The sequence below is a fragment of the Entelurus aequoreus genome, linkage group LG06, assembly GCF_033978785.1.
Source record: "Entelurus aequoreus isolate RoL-2023_Sb linkage group LG06, RoL_Eaeq_v1.1, whole genome shotgun sequence".
Taxonomy (NCBI): domain Eukaryota; kingdom Metazoa; phylum Chordata; class Actinopteri; order Syngnathiformes; family Syngnathidae; genus Entelurus; species Entelurus aequoreus.
In genome coordinates, this window is record NC_084736.1 from 31,718,961 (window position 1) to 31,740,281 (window position 21,321).

Genomic DNA, 21,321 nt, shown 5'->3' on the forward strand with positions numbered 1-21,321 from the left:
TTTCCACTGAATGAATACGGTACTTTTTACCTTTACTTAAGTCATATTACCTTAGAGCATTGCTTCTCAGTTTGTTTGTGTTATGCCCCCCCAGAAAGAATAAAACATTGTGCCCGCCCCCTCATCTATCCGCCATGACTATAAATAGCAGTGACGTGCGGTGAGGTTCATGGCTGGTGAGGCACTGACTTCATCACAGTCAGATTCACAAACATATGAACCCTAAAGAGTATCCTATTCACCATTTGATTAGCAGCAGTTAACGGGTTGTGTTTAAAAGCTCATACCAGCATTCTTCCCTGCTTGGCACTCAGCATCAAGGGTTGAAATTGGGGGTTAAATCACCAAAAATTATTCCCGGGTGCGGCGCCGCTGCTGCCCACTGCTCCCCTCACCTCCCAGGGGGTGAACAAGGGGATGGGTCAAATGCAGAGGACAAATTTCATTACACCTAGTGTGTGTGTGACAATCATTGGTACTTTAACTTAACTTTAACTTTACACATACAAACTGTAGCACACAAAAAAGCACATTTAATAAAAAAAACTTTATTATGGTCTTACCTTTACTTATAAATGAAGTCCATGCGCCGCTGTTGTGCTGGATAATGCACCCCCTGACGGGAGTGTTATAGCAACTAAAGCCCACACTTAAACTTTCCACGTGCAAGATTGAATCTATTTAAAAAAGTTATTTAATAAGAAGCCCAAAAGTGCAAAAAAAATAATGTTCGTGTTGGAGGAGTTGTGAATGACTGCTGGGCTACAACATTAGGTAGCCCAGCTACCTAATGTAGCTGGGCTACCCAGCTACATTAGGTAGCTAATGTAGCTACCTAATGGTAGCTACATTAGGTAGCTACCATTAGCTACCTAATAGGTAGTCGCACTAGGTATAGGTAGGTATTATTTTGTTTGTTATTGTCTTTACTACCACACGTGGTGGAAAAGTGTATTACAACTGAAATAAACACACATTATTTGTATTCTAACAAAATGTAAACTCTGATAATTGCTTCCAATAAAAAGATCCCCCTGATCAAGAACTCCCTTGGTGCTCTGGGTGCATCTGTTAAAAGCAGCTTCAGAAACCTTGGGGTTGTGTTGATCAGTCCAAGTCTTTGGAGGGTCACTCTTGTCAACTGACCCAAAAGTGTTTTTATCACCTCAGAAATATTTCTAAAGTGAGAAATTAGCTGTCATAATTGGATCTGGAAATGATCATTCACACATTAATTTCATCTCGTATTGACTATTGCAATTCTCTCTTCACTCTTTTCAACAAGTCAACGCTAAAGAGACTTCAGACGGTACATAAGGCAGCTGCCAGACTTCTGACCGGTGCACCCAGGACAGTCCATGTCACCCCCATTTGATCCAGTCTTCATTGGCTTCCAGTCAAAGTCCGCATTGAGTTTAAGATTTTAGTCCTGACTTTCTGTGTGTTGCATGGTGACTTGTTATGCCCCTACTCCTCCGGTCTTCAGGCCAGGGTCTTCTAAAGATCCCAAAAAACTCATTTTAAAACCTGTGGACACCTGGCATTCCAGGCTATAGCTTTCAGACTCTGGAACAACTTGCACCAGTCCCCCCGTGATCTTGACTGTGTTGAAACTTTTAAGAAACATTTGAAAACTTCTCTTTTTAGTAAAGCTTTTAGTAAATGCACCTTTTAACTATAATTTTTAATCCACTTTGTATCCTTTTTATGATGTTGCCCTGTTGTTTTTATTGAATTGTTGTACCTATGTTTTGTACAGCCCTTTGTGATTTAATCTGTGAAAAGCGCTTTATAAATAAAATGTACTTACCGTATTTTTCTGACTATAAGTAGCAGTTTTTTTCATAGTTTGGCCGGGGGTGCAACTTATACTCAGGAGCGACTAATGTGTGAAATGAATTAACACATTACCGTAAAATATCAAATAATAAGCTCATTCACGTAAGAGACTAGACGTATAAGATTTCATCGGATTTAGCGATTAGGAGTGACAGATTGTTTGGTAAACGTATAGCATGTTCTATATGTTATAGTTATTTGAATGACTCTTACCATAATATGTTACGTTTACATACCAGGCAAGTTCTCAGTTGGTTATTTATGCGTCATATAACGTACACTTATTCAGCCTGTTGTTCACTATTCTTTATTTATTTTAAATTGCCTTTCAAATGTCTATTCTTGGTGTTGGGTTTTATCAAATACATTTCCCCCAAAAATGCGACTTATACTCCAGTGCGACTTATGTTTTTTTCCTTCTTTATTATGCATTTTCGGCCAGTGCGACTTATACTCTGGAGCAACTTATACTCCGAAAAATACGGTACTTACTTTTTAGTGGCCCTCTAGGGCAGTGGTTCTCAACCTTTTTTCAGTGATGTACCCCCTGTGAACATTTTTTTAATTCAAGTACCCCCTAATCAGAGCAAAGCATTTTTGGTTGGAAAAAAAGAGATAAAGAAGTCAAATACAGCACTATGTCATCAGTTTCTGATTTATTAAATTGTATAACAGTGCAAAATATTGCTCATTTGTTGTGGTCTTTCTTGAACTATTTGGAAAAAAAGATATAAAAATAACTAAAAACTTGTTGAAAAATAAACAAGTGATTCAATTATTAAAAAAAAGATTTCAACACATAGAAGTAATCATCAACTTAAAGTGCCCTCTTTGGGGATTGTAATAGAGATCCATCTGGATTCATGAACTTAATTCTAAACATTTCTTGACAAAAAAAGAAATCTTTAACATCAATATTTATGGAACATGTCCACAAAAAATCTAGCTGTCAACACTGACTATTGCATTGTTGCATTTCTTTTCACAGTTCTTTTTGACAGACATTTAAAAAAAATCTCACGTACCCCTTGGCATACCTTCAAGTACCCCCAGGGGTACGCGTACCCCCATTTGAGAACCGCTGCTCTAGGGGGCGCTTGCTTCCCAACAATGGTCCCCATGGTTAAAAAACACTGAACAAGGTGTGACAACTCTGTGTCCACAGTGAGGCGTACGCCGTGGGCAAGAAGGAGAAGCATCCGTTTATCCACCAAGAGCCTGAGCCAGAGGAGGAGAAGGAAGCTGTGCCTGAAGAACTGCAGTGTCTGATCTGTGGTGACCTGCTGGTGGACGCCGTGGTCATTCCCTGCTGCGGGAACAGTTACTGCGACGACTGTGAGTACTTCAGCCGCGCCACTCTTGGACAATACTTTGGCATTTGAGCCGCTTCTCTCTCTGTAGGTATTCGCACCGCCCTGCTGGAGTCCGAGGGACACGTCTGTCCCACCTGCAACCTAGCGGACGTCTCCCCCGACTCGTTGATCACCAATAAATTCCTCAGACAGGTAAAGCAGTGTGAGCGTAATTCGCCAAGTGCGGATGATTGTATACCATGGTTGCTTCCCACAGGCTGTGAATAACTTCAAGAAGGAGAAGGGCTACAGCAGAAGTCTGGGAAAGACGTCTACCGCTCCCCAGTCCCTGGGTTCCGCGCCAACACCGAGTCCTGTGCCCCACAAAATCCACCTGTTGAACAACACTCTGCAGGTCAGCCAACACCTTCACCTTTGGATGTTCTTCTTACCTATTTATTAAAGACAAAACTTTGTGACCTACGTTATTGGTACAAAAGTACCTCAACTTACGCTTCTATCACAGAGCCCAGCACATCAGCCCCGCCCATTGTACTGAACGGATTCATTTACCGTGTTTTTCGGACTATAAGTCGCAGTTTTTTTCATAGTTTGGCCGGGGGTGCGACTTGTACTCAGGAGCGACTTATGTGTGAAATTATTAACACATTACCGTAAAATATCAAATAATATTATTTAGCTCATTCACATAAGAGACTAGACGTATAAGATTTCATCGGATTTAGCGATTAGGAGTGACAGATTGTTTGGTAAACGTAAAGAATTCTATATGTTATAGTTATTTGAATGACTCTTACCATAATATATTACGTTCACATACCAGGCACGTTCTCAGTTGGTTATTTATGCGTCATATGACGTACACTCATTCAGCCTGTTGTTCACTATTCTATATTTATTTTAAATTCCCTTTCAAATGTCTATTCTTGGTGTTGGGTTTTATCAAATAAATTTCCCCCAAAAATGCGACTTATACTCCAGTGCGACTTGTTTTTTTCCTTTTATGAAAAACAATACAATAGCTTGAACAGCTTTTCCACTACAGAAGGTCCCTAATATGAACCCTTAGTCATTTTACTCTTGATTTGAATGGTATTCAATAATTCTATTTAGCCTATTTGCAGATTACGACTTTGTCAAATGATATGAAAGCATGTTTTAAATTAAAAAAAAAAAAAAAGTACCAATGATTGTCACATATGTGACAATCATTGTTCTCTGTATTTGACCCATCACCCTTGATCACCCCCTGAGAGGTGAGGGGAACAGTGGGCAGCAGCGGTGGCCGTGCCCGGGAATCATTTTTGGTGATTTAACCCCCAATTCCAAGCCTTGACGCTGAGTGTCAAACAGGGATGGGTCCCATTTTTATAGTCTTTGGTATGACTCGGCCGGGGTTTGAACTCACAACCTACCGATCTCAGGGCGGACACTCTAACCACTAGGCCACTGATACAAGGATTATTATTAATGATTTTTATGTCAGGATGATTACCAAAATAAACACTAACCCGCCGATTCTCCACCTGTGGTACCTTATGCGGTACACCAAATAATCACTTCATTAAATAACATTTATTTGATTTGATTCATTAATAAAGTACAGTGTTTTTTTTCCTATATTCAAACAGTGTTACTGTTCAAACTGTGTGTATTTACAGTGGCCAAAATGATTAGATATTAGGGCTGTCAAAAAAAACAAAAAACATTTTGAATTAATCGCAATTCTTAGGTGTAACGATTCTTAATCGATTAAAAAAAAAAAAAAAAAATAGATTTAAAAAAATATATATATATATATTTTTTTTTTTTTTAATTTGTTTTTTAAATTATTTATCCTGTCACTCCAATCATATGGTTGATGTAGATCACAGGTGTCAAACTCAAGGCCCGGGGGAAAAAATGCTTATTTTAAACTTTAATATTATCTGATTGTGCCAATTATATTATTATATACCAGGGGTGGGCAATTAATTTTTACCGGGGGCCGCATGAGCAACCCGAGCACTGCTGGAGGGCCACACCGACAATATTTCAATTAAATTTTGCTCAAATTATTTTTGATATACCGTAAGATAGATAGTAATAATATTTTCATTTAACCTAACTTATCTTTATACAAAAGCAGATGGCTTTTGATGGTTTTATTTTTAACACTTTCTTACACAACACTTCCTGATGTATATTACAATACAAAAATTTCAATTTCTGTCACTTCATCCTGCATCCTCTTTGTTGTGAACGTAGCACGCCTGTAAGGTGATTGGCGAAGAAGGAAGAAGCGTTGCTGTTGCGGAAATGAGGAGTGAGGATTGGTTTTCTTTTTGGAAAGAACGAGATAAGTTGAGCTGTGTTAGTATAGGTTACTCAATAAAAGTTTAAAAAGAGCGTCAGGCTTGGTGTGCACTTCTTCTGGACGCTACAATTGATGTCACAAGTGGGATGAAATGCCTCCCAGTTCGCCTTGCCATCAAACCTGGGAGTCTTCATTGAGGGCGGAATTCCCCCCGTGGCAAGCAGCGTGGCTGCACCTGTAAACGGTCTCTCTCTCTCTCTGTCTCTCTCTCTCTCTGTCTCTCTCTCTCTTTGCAGCGAGCTCCTCACGTGGCACGTACCTCCCGATGACGTAGCACACAAACAGTGCAGTATGCGCAAAGTTTTACTTCTGACACCAATTGTAGCGTCCAGAAGAAGTGCACACGAAGTCTGACGCTCTTTTTAAACTTTTATTGAGCAAGCTATACTAACACAGCTCAACATATCTCGTTCCTTCCACACGCACTTCTCCTCACTTCTCATTTACGCAACTCAAGAAGACAACATCTACTTCATCAGGTCGTTACACTATATTCTTTAAAGACAGCAACGTGTGTACCACAAATAAGCACACTGCTTTACCTTTACTTGGCAGTCCATGTCTTTTTTAAAACACGCCATTCGTCATCAACTTTTCTCTTTTTAGCGTCTCGGGGATAACCGGGCATCACTTGTCGCTGTGCGCCTTCCCTCACAGGACATACGCACATATAACACTTTTCAAAATAAAAGCCGCACAGTTGTATTGCACGCACGACAAAGATGTTTTTTTAAATTTATTTTGTATTTGTGATTGCCGCTGCGCGCACGTAATACAAATAACGCTTTTCAAAACAAAAGCAGCACCGTTGTATTGCACACTCGAAATAGATACTTTTTAAAATGTATTTTGTAATTTATAATTGGCCTAACGCGGGCCGGACAGGGACGTACAAAGGGCCGGATGCGGCCCACGGGCCGCAGAATGCCCAGGTCTGTTGAATACTGTATTGCAAAACTATTTTTGGGAGATAAAAACAAATAGTTAAATATCTGCTGGTCACCTTTTTTATGATTTTAAAGCAAGTTCTACATACAAAAAAATCTAATAATCAAATGCATATGCATTTCGATTAATCATGATTAATCACAGGTTATTACCCGCATACAAAATGATCTATATCTGCTGTACAGATTTACTGTAGAAAAGAGAAGTGTTGGATACTTCTCTTGTATTTTAAATGTATTTTATTCATATTTTATTAAACAAAACCAGTTTTCTTTTAAGTAATATAGAAATTTATCAGAGCTGTTATCTATTTTATGGATAACAGCTGGCTTGGAACTGGCAAACATTTTAATTAAGAAAAGTATTGATTTTGAATCGAGAATCGACTCCGAATTGAATCGTGTGCTGCCCAAAGATTCCAAGCACTATTAAATATACTTGTTTACGTTGCCCAAGGATACGTTGTGTCCTTGGGCAAGACACTTCACCCTTGCTCCTGATGGGTGCTGGTTAGCGCCTTGCATGGCAGCTCCCGCCATCAGTGTGTGAATGGGTGAATGTGGAAATACTGTCAAAGTGCTTTGAGTACCTTGAAGGTAGAAAAGCGCTATACAAGTATAACCCATTTATTTATCATTATTTAAATAAAACTTTTTTTTAATGAACACTTAGGCCGACTACGCTGCCGTATTTTAATGTTGGTCATTATGGTGGTACTTGGCGAGCCAAGTGTTTTCTGAGGGTGGTACTTGGTGAACAACGTTTGAGAACCACTGGACTAATAAAATATACTGCAAAAGAAGGGACTATTCAATTGATGAAAAATATGTTTATATACCACTACGAAGGGCCAAAGTGAATACATTGTAACAAAATTCATGATAATATATGTTAACTAAACTGTCAGTAAAATTAAAGTGTGAATGAAAACACAGCTTCACCGCTTTAGTCATAATTTTTGCGCTGAAGAAACTTCTGTATGACTTTAGCTCCAGACTTCTTCTGTTTGTTTATTTTCATTACTGCCACAAGTGGTGGAAAAGTGTATTACAACTGAAACCGATGTTTTTGCCATAGAATGCAACAACAATAACATTGGACAGTATTGACCTCTTTTAGTAGACTTCACAGGATTTAGAAATCATTTTAATCTCTTCTGGTACCTCTGTATCAAAATGTCATCTTTTTTTCATTGTGCCTATCTGGTATGCTGCACCATTTGTTGTTGTTTATTGTGCCATACACCAAGTATGGGCGCTGTGCCGCAATTTCGACAACATGCCTTGCCACTTAATTTGTGTTTTACTGACAATAATCTGCTGTTGACTCTTTTCTTTTCAACTACACCCTGCTGCCTACAGTCTGAGATCAGCCAGCCTGGGGCTCATTCTGCAGTCAGCCTACCAAACCAGCTACCTTCCAAGTACGTATGCAACCAAATCAATCAGCACTTTGCACCTTGTGGAGCCTGAGAAGGTCATTACATTCCGAGAACTAGGGTTGTATATTATTTTTTATATCGCCATGCAGACTGGTCGCCAGCCAATCGCAGAGCACGTTTAGTAGTCAGGTCACTTACAAAAGGTAAACATGCTAAGCTATAGGCTATCAGGAGCTTGCAGCTACACAACGGCTAAGCCCACAATAGCACACAAGCTAAACATAGGTAATAATCATTGAACAATAAAATGTGTCAATAGAAACAAGTATCAAATAATTATAGTTGCATATTAGAAAGCACAGTGGAACCTCGATTTATAAACCTAATTGGTTCTTAAATCGAAAAGTTAGTATAGTGAATCCAATATCCAATATAAAGTCTGTATTTTAGTGCAGGTGTGTTCTCTTTGAACACAATATAAAGTGATATATACGGTACTGTAAATCAAATAAACATAAGGCGATAGATCAACCCTCTCTAAATTAACTAACCAAAACAACAACGACAAGCTGAACTGTCCAGAAGTCTCTTTGGCGTCCTCACAAACAATCAGAAATCACACAAATCCTTAACTTTAACAACCATATTGCTACAATAATACATATTTTAAAGAAGTAATATCCACTTACTGTAAATCATATTGGCCAAATGTCCTCATGAGCGGCTCCTTTGGCCCACAAGAGAAGAGGAACAACGGATAGAGTGAGAGAAGTGAGGCGAGAGGTAGTCTTCTCCGCTGTAAAATAAGTCCGCTTTGGCATCTTTTTCTCGAAAAGTCTGTTCTCATTACATTGAAAAACCTGCTGTGGTACAAAGCCCGCCTCCTCAGGCTCTTTAATACGAGCAAGCACAAAATGGCTGCCAGCGGGACATAAAATGAATGAAGCGTTCGCACTAAAGGTGGGGGAAATAATCAATTAGATGCATTGCAATTCGGACATGAACAATTATAGAATCAATTAGTAAACATCAATCAATTTATTTATTGTAAATAAAGTAAAGCAGACAGTTCTAAAATTTGTCTGACTGCAACCTCATCGAGAGATCTGACCACTTCCTTTACTATCGGGCACTTATGTTCCAGTTTTACACACATTTTCATTCATTTAATAATTAATTTAACAGTTTCTAATACCAAATTATTTATTTTTTACGCTTATTTAATGAAACAAAAATAAATGTAAAACTGCATTAATGTACATAAATTAAAGATGCATCAATAATCAACATTTAATCCAATCGTAGCTCCTGAATCATAATCGACTTGTGAGGTGCCCAAAGATTCCCACCTCTAGTTCACACACAGAGGAATATTAGGGTGGGATTACCACTCCACTTCAACTTAAAGGCAGCGTAAATCCATTCCAGATGGTTGATAATAAATACCGTAAATTCCGGACTATAAGCCGCACCTGACTATAAGCCGCACCAGCTAAATTTAGGGGAAAATACAGATTGCTCCATATATAAGCCGCACCCGACTATAAGCCGCAGGGTTTTGATGTGTAATTACCGTAGTATATAGGGGTTCCTGCTACCACGGAGGGGATTGTCAGGACAGAGATGACTGTTTGGGAACGCAAAGCGTCCCATTTATTAACTATAAATCTTTCAATCATTCAATCAAACTTTCACATCTTTGACATGGCGAACAGCATTCGTGCAGAGTACAAATAATACAACTGTGCAAAGTAATACAAAGTGCTCGCATGTACGTTATCAAAATAACCAGCCTACCGGAATATGAAAAGTCAGTCTTTAATCATTGTGTCATCGTCTTCCTCCTGCGTACTAAAACCACCGAAATCCTCTTCGTCGGTGTCGGAGAAGAACAGGCCGTAAATAAGCCGCACCGTTGTATAAGCCGCAGGGACCAGAACGAGGGGAAAAAGTAGCGGCTTATAGTCCGGAAATTACGGTAGGTTAGTTTTTTTCATAGCTACCATTGTTGGACTCTTATCAAACCTTTTCTAACATTCCGCACTCAAAAATCAAGTATGTATGATTCCTGCTGATACCAATATTGGTATGGTATGAAAGTAAATGGAAAAGTTGTATTGACCCCTACTCGCTTCTGATTCAAGTTCTTACCTTTCACTTCACTGACTGTGACCAGAGTGGTTGTGTTCACGACGATTGTTTTGTTTTCCATAGTGAAACAAAGACACAAGATCCTTTGGTCCCTTCTGTGCTGCCATCAAACCAAGCTTGCACGCCTGTGAGGACACACCGACTTCCTATTTGTGTTGGCATTAAAGTGTGTGCTTGATGTGCTGTTTGTGTGTTCAGGTTCACACCGACCCCAAGCAGCACGCAGGTGAGAACGTGTATCAACACTGACCTGGGAAAGTTTCTATTATTGAATATAAAATGTAGTGAAAGGTTTTTTACTCACGTCTAACTATTCATAAGTATAAAAAACATTTTCTGCAAGTAAAAAACGATTTGCAAGTATAAAAAACATTTTTTCACTTAAAAAAAAAAGATTTGCAAGTATAAAAACAATGTAATTAAATAAAAAAGGTTTGCAAGTTTAAAAACTAATTTCTGCTCCTGAAAAAACATTATTTTTTCAATTGAAAAAACAAATTAAAATTATAAAAATAATTTTCTACAACTTTAAAAATGATTTGTAGGTATAAAAGCTATTTTCTTCAATAAAAAAAAGATTCCCAAGTTAAAAAACAATTTTCTTAAAGTAAAAAAAGATTTGCAAGTATTAAAGTAATTTTCTGCAAGTAAAGATTTGTGGGTATGAAAACAAATGTATTCAATAAAAAGGTTTAAAAACTATTTTATGCTCCTGAAAAAACAATTTGCATGTATAAAAACAATTGTTTTCAATTTGAAAAACGATTTGCAAGTATAAAAATAATGTTCTTTAATTAAAAAAACGATCCACAAGTATAAAAACAATTTTCTTCAATCAAAAAAAAGATTTGCAAGGTTAAAAACAATTTTCAGCTGCAAAAAAAAATGTTGCATGTAGAAAAACAATTGTTTTCAATTTGAAAAACGATTTGCAAGGCCAGACCTCGGATAAGCGGAAGAAGATGGATGGATGGATTTGCAAGTATTAAAAACACATTTATTGAATTAAGAAACAAATTACAAGTATGAATGCAATTTTATACATTTAAAAAAAAAAAATTCTTAAGTATGAAAACATTTCAATCAAAAAAAGATTTGCAAGTTTGAAAACTATTTCATGCTACTGAAAAAAACAATTTGTAAGTATAAAAAAATGTTCAATTAAAACAACATTCCTAAGTTTAAAAACTATTTTATACATTTAACAAAATGATTCACAAGTATAAAAACAATTTTCTAAAATAAAAAATGTGCAAGTTTAAAAACTTTTCTTAAAGTACAAAAATTATTTGCAAGTTTTAAAGCAATTTTCTGCATGTAAAGATTTGCAAATATAAAAACAATTTTATTCAATAAAAAGATTTGCACGTTTAAAAACTATTTTCTGCTACTAAATAAAAACTATTTGCAAGTATGAAAACACATTTCTTTAACTAAAAAACCGATTCACAGGTATAAAAACAATTTTATAAATAAATAAAAAATTATTGGCAAGTATAACAACTGTTTTCTGCAAGTTAAGTTTTGCCAGTAATATTCCACAATGTGCGATCCACACACCTGCACTCAGAGCACCTGTAATTCACACTCCACAACTACAGGTGGTGCTCCTGAATCAATTCAAGACCGTCAGAGCTATTGTTATTTGCGCATTGTGCCATCCGCCTAAAACAAGAAGAAGAAGAAGCAAATTGACTCAGCAGCACCAGCTGTAGTTGTAGAGTGTGAATTACGGGTGCTGTGAGTGCTGGTGTGGATCACGCTGGGTGGAATATTACTGCCTAAAAGTTTTAACTTGTTTTTTTAATTGAATGCTATTTCTTTTTGCATGTGAATAGTTGGGCTTGAGTAAAGCATTTTAGTGGGTTTGTGGAGTTTTGGTAGTGATTTCACTGCATAATCAATATATATAACCAGTTTTTTCTCCCTCCATTGAAAGGTCCAGGCCCAGGCAGCATGTACAGGTCAGTGCAGCTGGTGTCTTTGAATTTATGTACAAGTCTGAAGTCCAACCACAAACTTGTCTTCTCCCAGCAGCTCCTCCTCGTCCTCAGTTTGTCCCACTGGACTCCCTGCTGAACCCCCCTCCTCCTCCCACCCACCCGCTCTGCCTCCTCTGTTCTCCAGCCATCACTTCCATCCCTTCCACCCAGGTCAGCGACACCCAAGTCATCCCAACTGGACTCAGCCGAGCCCTCAGGTGCCCCACATGCCTCCCCTCCTGCCCTCCTCCATGCCTCCCCTCACCCAGAGGGACTGGTTCAGTCATCAGCACCAAGAGAGAGAAAGGTAACCACGGCGACACGTCATCTTCACGCTCACCTCTTAGATTGTCCGCCTGTGTCCGACAGGTCTCCGCACGCACGGTCCTCCCGCAGACACTCCTCTCGTTCCAAGTCCAAATCCTCTCGCTCTTCCAGCAGATCCAGTCGATCCCGGTCCAGATCTCATGGCAGATCAAGGTAATGAGACTTGATACAGATCTGATGAAGATTAGATCTCAGCATGAGATGTAAAGTAAGGGTGGGTGATACTGGGTGTGTTGGTATCCATCCCAACTGAACATTCTTGTGTAATTATCACAGAATAATTACCGAATTTTCCGGGCTAAAGAGCGCACCGGTATATAAGCCGCACCCACTAAATTTTCAAAGAAAAAAATATTTTCCATATATTAGCCGCACCAAGTCGCAGATATACAGTATAAGTTGTGAAATGAGTTATTTATACAAAAATATTCTTATTTACATACCTTAATTGTTTCCAAACAATGTCTGTAACACGGCAGTAAAACGGTTGATCAGACAAAATGTCAGTCATCGTCATGGACCCACTAGCTGCGCAAGCTAGATCTCCAAAACAGACTCAATAACTCCCCGGTGACGTTTTGGTGAATTTACTGAGGAATTTGTGAAACTGAAACAATATAAAAAGAATGCCATAGTAAGTTAATAGTAGTAACACAGACTCTTGTAAATGTGTAAATATTGCTAATGCTAATGATGCTAGCTTCGTCATATTACAATATCACCATGAATTGATTAACAAGTTGAAAAACTTATTCGGGTGTTACCATTTAGTGGTCAATTGTACGGAATATGTACTGTACTGTGCAATCTACTAATAAAAGTTTCAATCAATCAATCAATCAGCACGTACAAATATGCAAGCAAACACTCCTACAGACATCACACATGGGACGCTTTAGTAAGTAAGAATTGTTTTAGATGTATTGTAAAGCTTACAAACGTTACTTGGAGTGATAAATAAAGAATCCATACAAGTAGAAACGCTATGGACGTTTGGGAGACTAACACTAAAACAAACACTAACTACCCGTAAATGTAAGGACACCTGCAGTTGACAAACTCATCCATAAAATGGCGCCATAGCACAAACAATAAAACACTTTTTTAGGTGCACTTGGTTGTTGTTTTTTATCCATCCATCCATCCATTTTCTTTCACTTATCCGAGTTCGGGTCGCGGGGGCAGCAGCCTAAGCAGAGAAGCCCAGACTTCCCTCTCCCCAGCCACTTCGTCCAGTTCTTCCCAGGGGATCCCGAGGCGTTCCCAGGCCAGCCGGGAGACATAGTCTTCCCAACGTGTCCTGGGTCTTCCCTGTGGTCTCCTGCCGGTGGGACGTGCCCTAAACACCTCCCTAGGGAGGCGTTCGGGTGGCATCCTGACCAGATGTCAGAACCACCTCATCTGGCTCCTCTGCATGTAGAGGAGCAGCGGCTTTACTTTGAGCTCCTCCCGGATGACAGAGCTTCTCACCCTATCTCTAAGGGAGAAACCCGCCACCCTGCGGAGGAAACTCATTTCGGCCGCTTGTACCCGTGATCTTGTCCTTTCGGTCACAACCCAAAGCTCATGACCATAGGTGAGGATGGGAATGTAGATTGACCTGTAAATTGAGAGTTTTGCCTTCAGACTCAGCTCCTTCTTCACCACAACGGATCGATACAGCGTCCGCATTACTGAAGACGCCGCACCGATCCGCCTGTCGATCTCACGATCCACTCTTTCCTCACTCTTGAACAAGACTCCGAGGTACTTGAACGCCTCCACATGGGGCAAGATCTCCTCCCCAACTTGGAGATGGCACTCCACCCTTTCCCGGGCGAGAACCACGGACTCGGACTTGGAGGTGCTGATTCTCATCCCAGTGAGATTTTTTTTAATTATTCTGATTATGGCTGGTATCGGAGAAAAATCCATAAATTAACTGCACTGTCTTATAAACCACAGGATTCAAAGTGTAAGAAAAAAGTAGCGGCGTATGGTATAATTTACGGTACGTTGTATTTTGATCATTTATACAGTATCAATCAATCAATCAATGTTTATTTATATAGCCCTAAATCACAAGTGTCTCAAAGGGCTGCACACGCCACAGTATCATTTTTATTTTGTAATTGCAGTTATTTTCAAAACTAGTATTTTTTTCTCTGGGGACATTGAGGCTGTTGGGTTTGTACACTCATGTTGCTTCTAAACGAGAGAGCGACCGATTATCAGCAAATGATTGGTATCAGGCTCTTTTTTTTTTTTCTTTTCACAAGGAACTACATCAGCAGATACAATGTATACACATATGATGCCACTATTTAGCATCATTAGTCAAGTGCATAGTAGTAAGCACTGCTCAAGCACCTTTTGTCCTATATGGAAAAAATCCCTTTTGGCTGGAGCCCAATTTTTCTTTATTTTATTAATTTAAGAATAAAAATTACCGTCATTGTCAATTTAAAATTTTTGAGTTCAAAACTATTTTAGGAATTCCCAGTTTTCCAAAGCCCTTTTTTCACTTGGTGCTGGAAAGTTTTCAGTCCCCATTTTTCAACTGTTTTTGACCATTCCACCTTCAAAACACTCCTCTTAGTTGGGACAACAAATGCTTTTATTTCTTCATTCAAATTCCCGAAATTCCAGAAGGTCCGAAATACCCATTCTCAATTTAAAACATTACTACGTCAATACGCTAGGATCAATATTTTCAAAAATTCTCTGTTTTCCTGAAATTTCCAGGAAATTCCCATTCAAATGAATGGACAGATTCAGAGTTCTACAATGCCCTAAATTCTCAAAATTGTGCGCCAGTTTTTAACCCAATTCCGACATTTTAACCATCCACCCGCACTCTTCCAATATATTGAACACAAAACATGTTTTCTCTTCCTCAAAATTTCAGTATTTCAAGGAATTTTCTCCCTATTGACAATGATTGCTTATCCCACATTTCTCACCCGATTGGAGTACCTTCCACCATCCACACACTCACTTTGGACAATTAAACAACCATTTTCCGAGTTCAAAACAATCCCAGGAATTCCCAGAATTCCTGGTTTTCCAAAGCTCTTTTTTCACTTGGTGCTGGAAATTTTTCACAGTCCACGTTTTTCAACCGTTTTTGACCATTGCACCTTCAAAACCTTCTTTCTAGTTGAGACAACAAACGGTTCTATTTTTTCATACAAATTCCCGGTTTTCCAGGAATTCCGAAATAACCATTCTCAATTCAAAATGTTACTATGTTAACACGCTCGGATTAATATTTTAAAAAATTCAGATTTCGTGAAATTCCTATTCAAATGAATGGATGTATTCAGAGTTCTACAATGCCCTAAATTAAAAAAATGTTGCGCCATTTTTTTAAACCCGATTCCGACCTTTCAACCACCCACCCACACTCTTCCAATATATAGAACACAAAACAAGTTTTCCCTTTCTCAAAATGTCAGTTTTTCCCTGAATTTTCTCCCCATTGACAATGATTGGGCATTACCGTATACAATCTACTACATATCCCACATTTCTCAAGCGATTGGAACCCTTCCACCATTTACACACTCTACTCACCTTGGACCATTTTCAGAGTTCAAAACAATTTCAGGAATTACCAGAATTCCCAGTTTTCCAAAGCCCTTTTTTCACTTGGTGCTGGAAATTTTTTACCGTCCACATTTTTCAACCGTTTTTGACTATTTCACCTTCAAAACCTTCCTCTTAGTTGGGACAGCAAATGCTCCTATTTGTTCATACAAATTCCTAGTTGTCCCAAAAATCCAGGAATTCCGAAATACCCATTTCCAATTTAAAATGTTACTACGTCAACACGCTCGGATCAATATTTTTTAAAATGTCCTATTTTCCTGAAATTTCCAGGAAATTCCCATTCAACTGAATGAAGATATTCAGAGTTCTACAATGCCCTAAATTCTCAAAATTTTGCGCCGTTTTTTAAACCCGATTCCGACCTTTCAACCATCAATCCACACTTCCATCCATCCATCTTCAACCGCTTATCCGGAATCGGGTTGCGGGGACAACAGCTCCAGCAGAGCCCCCAGACTTCCCTCTCCAGAGCAACATTAGCAACTTCCTCCTGGGGAAACCCGAAGCGTTCTCAGGCCAGAGAGGAGATGTAATCCCCCCATCTGGTCCTTGGTCTGCCGCAGGGTCTCCTCCCAGTGGGACGTGCAAGGAGGACCTCTCTAGGTAGATGCTGCCCGAACCACCTAAGCTGGCTCCTTTCCAAGCGAAGGAGCAGCGGCTCTACTCTTGAGTCTCTCTCGGGTGACTGAACTTCTCACCCTATATCTAAGGGAGATGCCAGCCACCCTTCTGAGGAAACTCATTTCGGCCGCTTGTATCCGGAATCTTATTCTTTCGGTCATGACCCACACTTCATGACCATAGGTGAGAGTAGGAATGTAGATAGCTCAGTAGACCGAGAGCTTTGCCTTCTGGCTCAGCTCTCGTTTCGTCACAACAGTGCACATGTTTTCCCTTTCTCAAAATTTCCGTTTTTCATGGAATTTTCTGCCCATTGACAATGATTGGGCATTATACAATCTACTGGATATCCCACATTTCTCACCCGATCTACACACTCCTCACCTTGAACATTCAAGCATTTCAGTTCCACTCACACGTATCAGCGGTTATGATACCACTATTTAGCATTAAAGAAATACATTAGTAAAGTACATAGTAATAGGCACTGCTCAAGCACCAGACCTTTTGTCCTGCATGGAAAAAAATCCCTTTTTAAGTTTTTGCAAAATTAATTTAAGAATAAAAATTACTCTCATTGTCAATCATTTTTTTTCCAAATAAGTTTTAATAGCTGACAGGGAAACAAAGTGCTGTACAAAACAAACACAAAAATAATAATAGAAGAGAAAAAAAAATACATATACATGCACACTATTGACAATAACAAAGCAAAAACAAAACATGGCACTGAGGATTTGAGGAAAAACAAAAATATAGTATACAGAATATGATCAAATATATGTAAAAATTCAAATATGAATAAGTTAATAAAAAATATAACATTGAGAGATTAATAATAGAAATATTAGTGCTTAAGACAGAAAACACAACACAATTAAAATGGAGTCATCACTCCAAAAGTGGTGCCCAAAGACCTCTAATGGTTATATTTCTCTTCAGACCCAGGTCCCCGTACTCCCGGCACAAAGTCCCGCACAGTCGCTCCTACAGCTACGGCTACAAGAGGTCCCGCTCGCCCACGCCGTCCTCCTCATCTTCACCCCGCCAGGGCTCCCAATCCGAGCGTAGACACCGCCATCACAGCAAAAGGTCTTCTCACAGCAGCCACAAATCCAGCAGACGAGCGGACCACTCGCCATCGCCAGGGAGGACGACGACGGGCGACCCCGGTCGGCGTCACGCCAGCCTGGACGCTGGGGGCGATCACTACCAGCAGTGGAAGCTCCAGTACAAGGAGTGGTACGAGAAGTACTTCAGCAGCTACGTCAGCCACTACCACCACCTGCCACCTCCACTCCTCTCCCTTCCTCCTCCCCCGAATCCCATGTGGGCGGAGCAAGTGGAGAACCAAGCCAGCCGCGGGTTGGACGCCCCTGCGGCGGACCGCCGCTCCCCTCCGTCCCAGTCGTCCAGCGAGAGTCGCTCTGCCTCATCCAGTCGCTCTCCGCCGTCTGCCTCTTCCAGCGACTGCAGCTCGCCGCCGTCTGAAGGCTCCGCCCCTCGGCGGGGGAGTGCCAAGAAGGACCGCCACGCACATTTCAAAAGCGAGCGCAAGAGGACGAGGAAGGACGAAGACGAAAAGACGTGTTCGGCGGACGTCAAGGACAGGAAGGAGAAGAAGAAGCGTCGCACCGAGTCCATGGCGGCCGGCGACCAAATTGACCTGCGAGCTGAGAGAAAGGGGGAAGGAAAAGAAAGAGAAGGTGCAAAGAAAAGTAGAAGAGGCCAGGATGAGGAGAGGCGTCGCAGCAAAGGGGAGAAGGACTCGCACTCTGAGGGCGGAAGGATAGAACGGGAGGACCAGAAGAAAAGGAACAGAGAGAGTGGCGGGAAGAAAGCACTTCCTGTCAGAACCACGGACATCTGGCAGCCGGGGATGAAAGTGAAACCGCAGAAGAAAATTAGCATCAACATCAATCTGGACGGTAAGAAACCCGCAGAAAAAAGTCAAATACGACAATCGTCTCCTTCTGAGAGGACGGTGGAGAAACCCCAGGAAGACATGGAGGTGATGGGAGATGATGACACGTCACAGGCAAACATTCCAGACGCTGAACTAGAAAGCAAAGCCGTGGGAGAAGAAGATGAAGATGTCACCTTGTCACTGGAGCAGGAGGAACCTACAGCTGAGGAAGAAATACGTGTGGAGGACATCTGGCAGGCGGGGATGAAAGTGAAACCGCAGAAGAAAATTAGCATCAACATCAATCTGGACGGGAAGAAGCCCGCAGAAAAAAGTCAAATACGGCAAATGTCTCCTTCTGAGAGGACGGTGGAGAAACCCCAGGAAGACATGGAGGTGATGGAAGATGGTGACACGTCACAGGCAAACATTCCAGACGCTGAACTAGAAAGCAAAGCCGTGGGAGAAGAAGATGAAGATATCACCTTGTCACTGGAGCAGGAGGAACCTACAGCTGAGGAAGAAATACGTGTGGAGAACATCAGCCATGAGGAGGACGTGACTGAAGATGGTGACACGTTGAAGGCAGAACCTTCAGAAACTGAACCAGAAAGCAAAGCAGTGGGAGAAGATTATGAAGATGTCACCATGTCACTGGAGCAGGAGGAAGAATCCACTGTGGGACAGAAAGAAGATGGTGACACGTCACAGGGAAACATTCCAGACTCTGAACATCAGCAAGAGACTGAAACAGACCGAGAAAACAAACAAGTGAAAAAAGATGAAAACAAGGTAGAAGATGTCATCATGTCACTGGAGCAGGAGGAACCTACAGCTGAGGAAGAAATACGTGTGGAGAATATCAGCCAAGAGGGGGACGTGACTGAAGATGGTGACAAGTTGGAGGCAGAACCTTCAGAAAGTGAACAAGAATGCAAAGCAGTAGAAAAAAAAGATGAAGATGTCACCATGTCACTGGAGCAGGAGGAACCTACAGCTGAGGAAGAAATAAGTCTGGAGAATATCAGCCAAGAAGAGGACGTGACTGAAGATGGTGACAAGTTGGAGGCCAAGATTCCAGACTCTGAACATAAGCAAGAGACTCAAACCAACCAAGAAAGCAAACAACTGAAAGAAGATGAAAATAATTTAGAAGAGGTCATCACGTCTCTCGAGCAGGAGGAACTTACAGCTGACAAAGAAATAAGTGTGGAGGACGTGACTGAAGATGGTGACAAGTTGGAGGCAGAACCTTCAGAAAGTGAACCAGAAAGCAAAGCAGTAGAAAAAGAGGATGAAGATGTCACCTTGTCACTGGAGCAGGAGGAACCTACAGCTGACAAAGAAATAAGTCTGGAGAATATCAGCAAATGGCAGGAAGTGACTGAAGATGGTGACAATTTGGAGGCCAAGATTCCAGGAAGTGAACATCAGCAAGAGACAGAAACAGGCCGACAAGTGAAAAAAGACAAAAACAATTTAGAAGATGTCATCATGTCTCTCAAGCAGGAGGAACTTAGAGCTGACAAAGAACTGATTGTGGAAAACTGCAGCAATGAGGAGATGTTTCCACCTGATGAGCTGCAAGGAGCAGAGAAGACTCCAGAAGCTGAGAGAGCGGATGAGAGCGTGAAGGAGGAGGAAGAGGACAGGAGTGAGACAAAGGGAGACCAAGAATGTGTCACTACTGAAGATGAGCGCACACGTGAGGAAAACTTGCCAGCAAACTGGAAAGAGGAAGTAAAGATGATGAAGATCAGCCATGAAGAAGATGCTCTGATGAGGATGTCACACTCCAGTGAAGAAGAAGACAAAGCTGACAGGTCAGCGTTTTTTATTTTTAACCTCCTGTTGGGATGATGTGTGCAAGTTTGATCTCAGCTCAATGTAGATATAAATATATATTTATTAGTTCCTCCAGGATGTGTTGCAGCCTCAAATGTTTGATTCCTCAGCAGCTTTGGCAGAAAGTTGCAACCTTTTTAGGAATAACAATATTTATCAATCTTTTTCCTTAATCACACATCTAATCAAGGAAGTGAACTCGTGGCTGCACTTAAGGCCAGATTACTATTGGCAAAACTGACAATGATTATTGGCAAAAATGACTATGAATATTGGCAAAAATCATGATTATTGGCAAAACTGATTGGCAAAAATCATGACTATTGGCAAAACTGACAATGATTATTGGCAAAAATCATGACTATTGGCAAAAATCATGATTATTGGGAAAAAATCATGATTTGCAAAAATAACCATATTATTGGCAAAAATTACGATGATTTGCAAAACTCATGATTATTGGCAAAAATTATGAGTATTGGCAAAACTGACAATGATTATAAGCAAAAATGATTATTGGCAAAAATATGATGAATATTGGCAAAACTGAAAATAATTATTGGCAAAAATCATGATGATTATTGGCAAAACTGACGATGATTATTGGTCAAAATGATGATGATTATTGGCCAAAATGACTATTTGCAAAAATCTTGATTATTGGCAAAACAGACAAAGATTATTGGCCAAAATGACAAAGATTATTGGCAAAAATCTTGATGATTATTGGAAAAACTGACAATGATTATTGGCCAAAATAACTGATTTGCCAAAATGACTGGTTATTGGCCAAAACGACTATGATTTTTGGAAAAAAAATGATTTGCCAAAATGATAATGCTTATTGGCCGAAATCACAACGATTACAATCTTTCCCACGGACCAGCAATCAATATAGTATGTGGTGGGGGGGGCATGGTCGGGGCTGTGTCAAAATGACATTGATAATTTGCATAGTTGGCTAAACTTATGTATGTTTTAGTTTTTTTAAATGGCTATAAATATATATCAAGATAAATGTGTTAAGAGTATCAACATATATTTTTTTGCTACATTATATC

At 40.1% G+C, this 21,321-nt stretch overlaps 1 protein-coding gene across 2 annotated transcripts in view; it reads left to right on the forward strand.

The window, feature by feature from the left end:
- Nucleotides 1-21,321, forward strand: part of LOC133652114 (E3 ubiquitin-protein ligase RBBP6-like) — a 79,855-nt gene that overhangs the window by 40,170 nt on the left and 18,364 nt on the right. The window contains exons 8-17 of one of the 2 annotated variants that reach the window (XM_062050513.1): nucleotides 3,005-3,174; nucleotides 3,241-3,344; nucleotides 3,409-3,546; nucleotides 7,818-7,879; nucleotides 10,052-10,115; nucleotides 10,187-10,214; nucleotides 11,928-11,952; nucleotides 12,023-12,277; nucleotides 12,340-12,450; nucleotides 17,452-20,238. In XM_062050513.1, the coding sequence (XP_061906497.1) occupies nucleotides 3,005-3,174; nucleotides 3,241-3,344; nucleotides 3,409-3,546; nucleotides 7,818-7,879; nucleotides 10,052-10,115; nucleotides 10,187-10,214; nucleotides 11,928-11,952; nucleotides 12,023-12,277; nucleotides 12,340-12,450; nucleotides 17,452-20,238 (3,744 nt within the window). The remainder of the gene's footprint in view (nucleotides 1-3,004; nucleotides 3,175-3,240; nucleotides 3,345-3,408; nucleotides 3,547-7,817; nucleotides 7,880-10,051; nucleotides 10,116-10,186; nucleotides 10,215-11,927; nucleotides 11,953-12,022; nucleotides 12,278-12,339; nucleotides 12,451-17,451; nucleotides 20,239-21,321) is intronic. The other variant, XM_062050514.1, reaches the window with a different exon arrangement.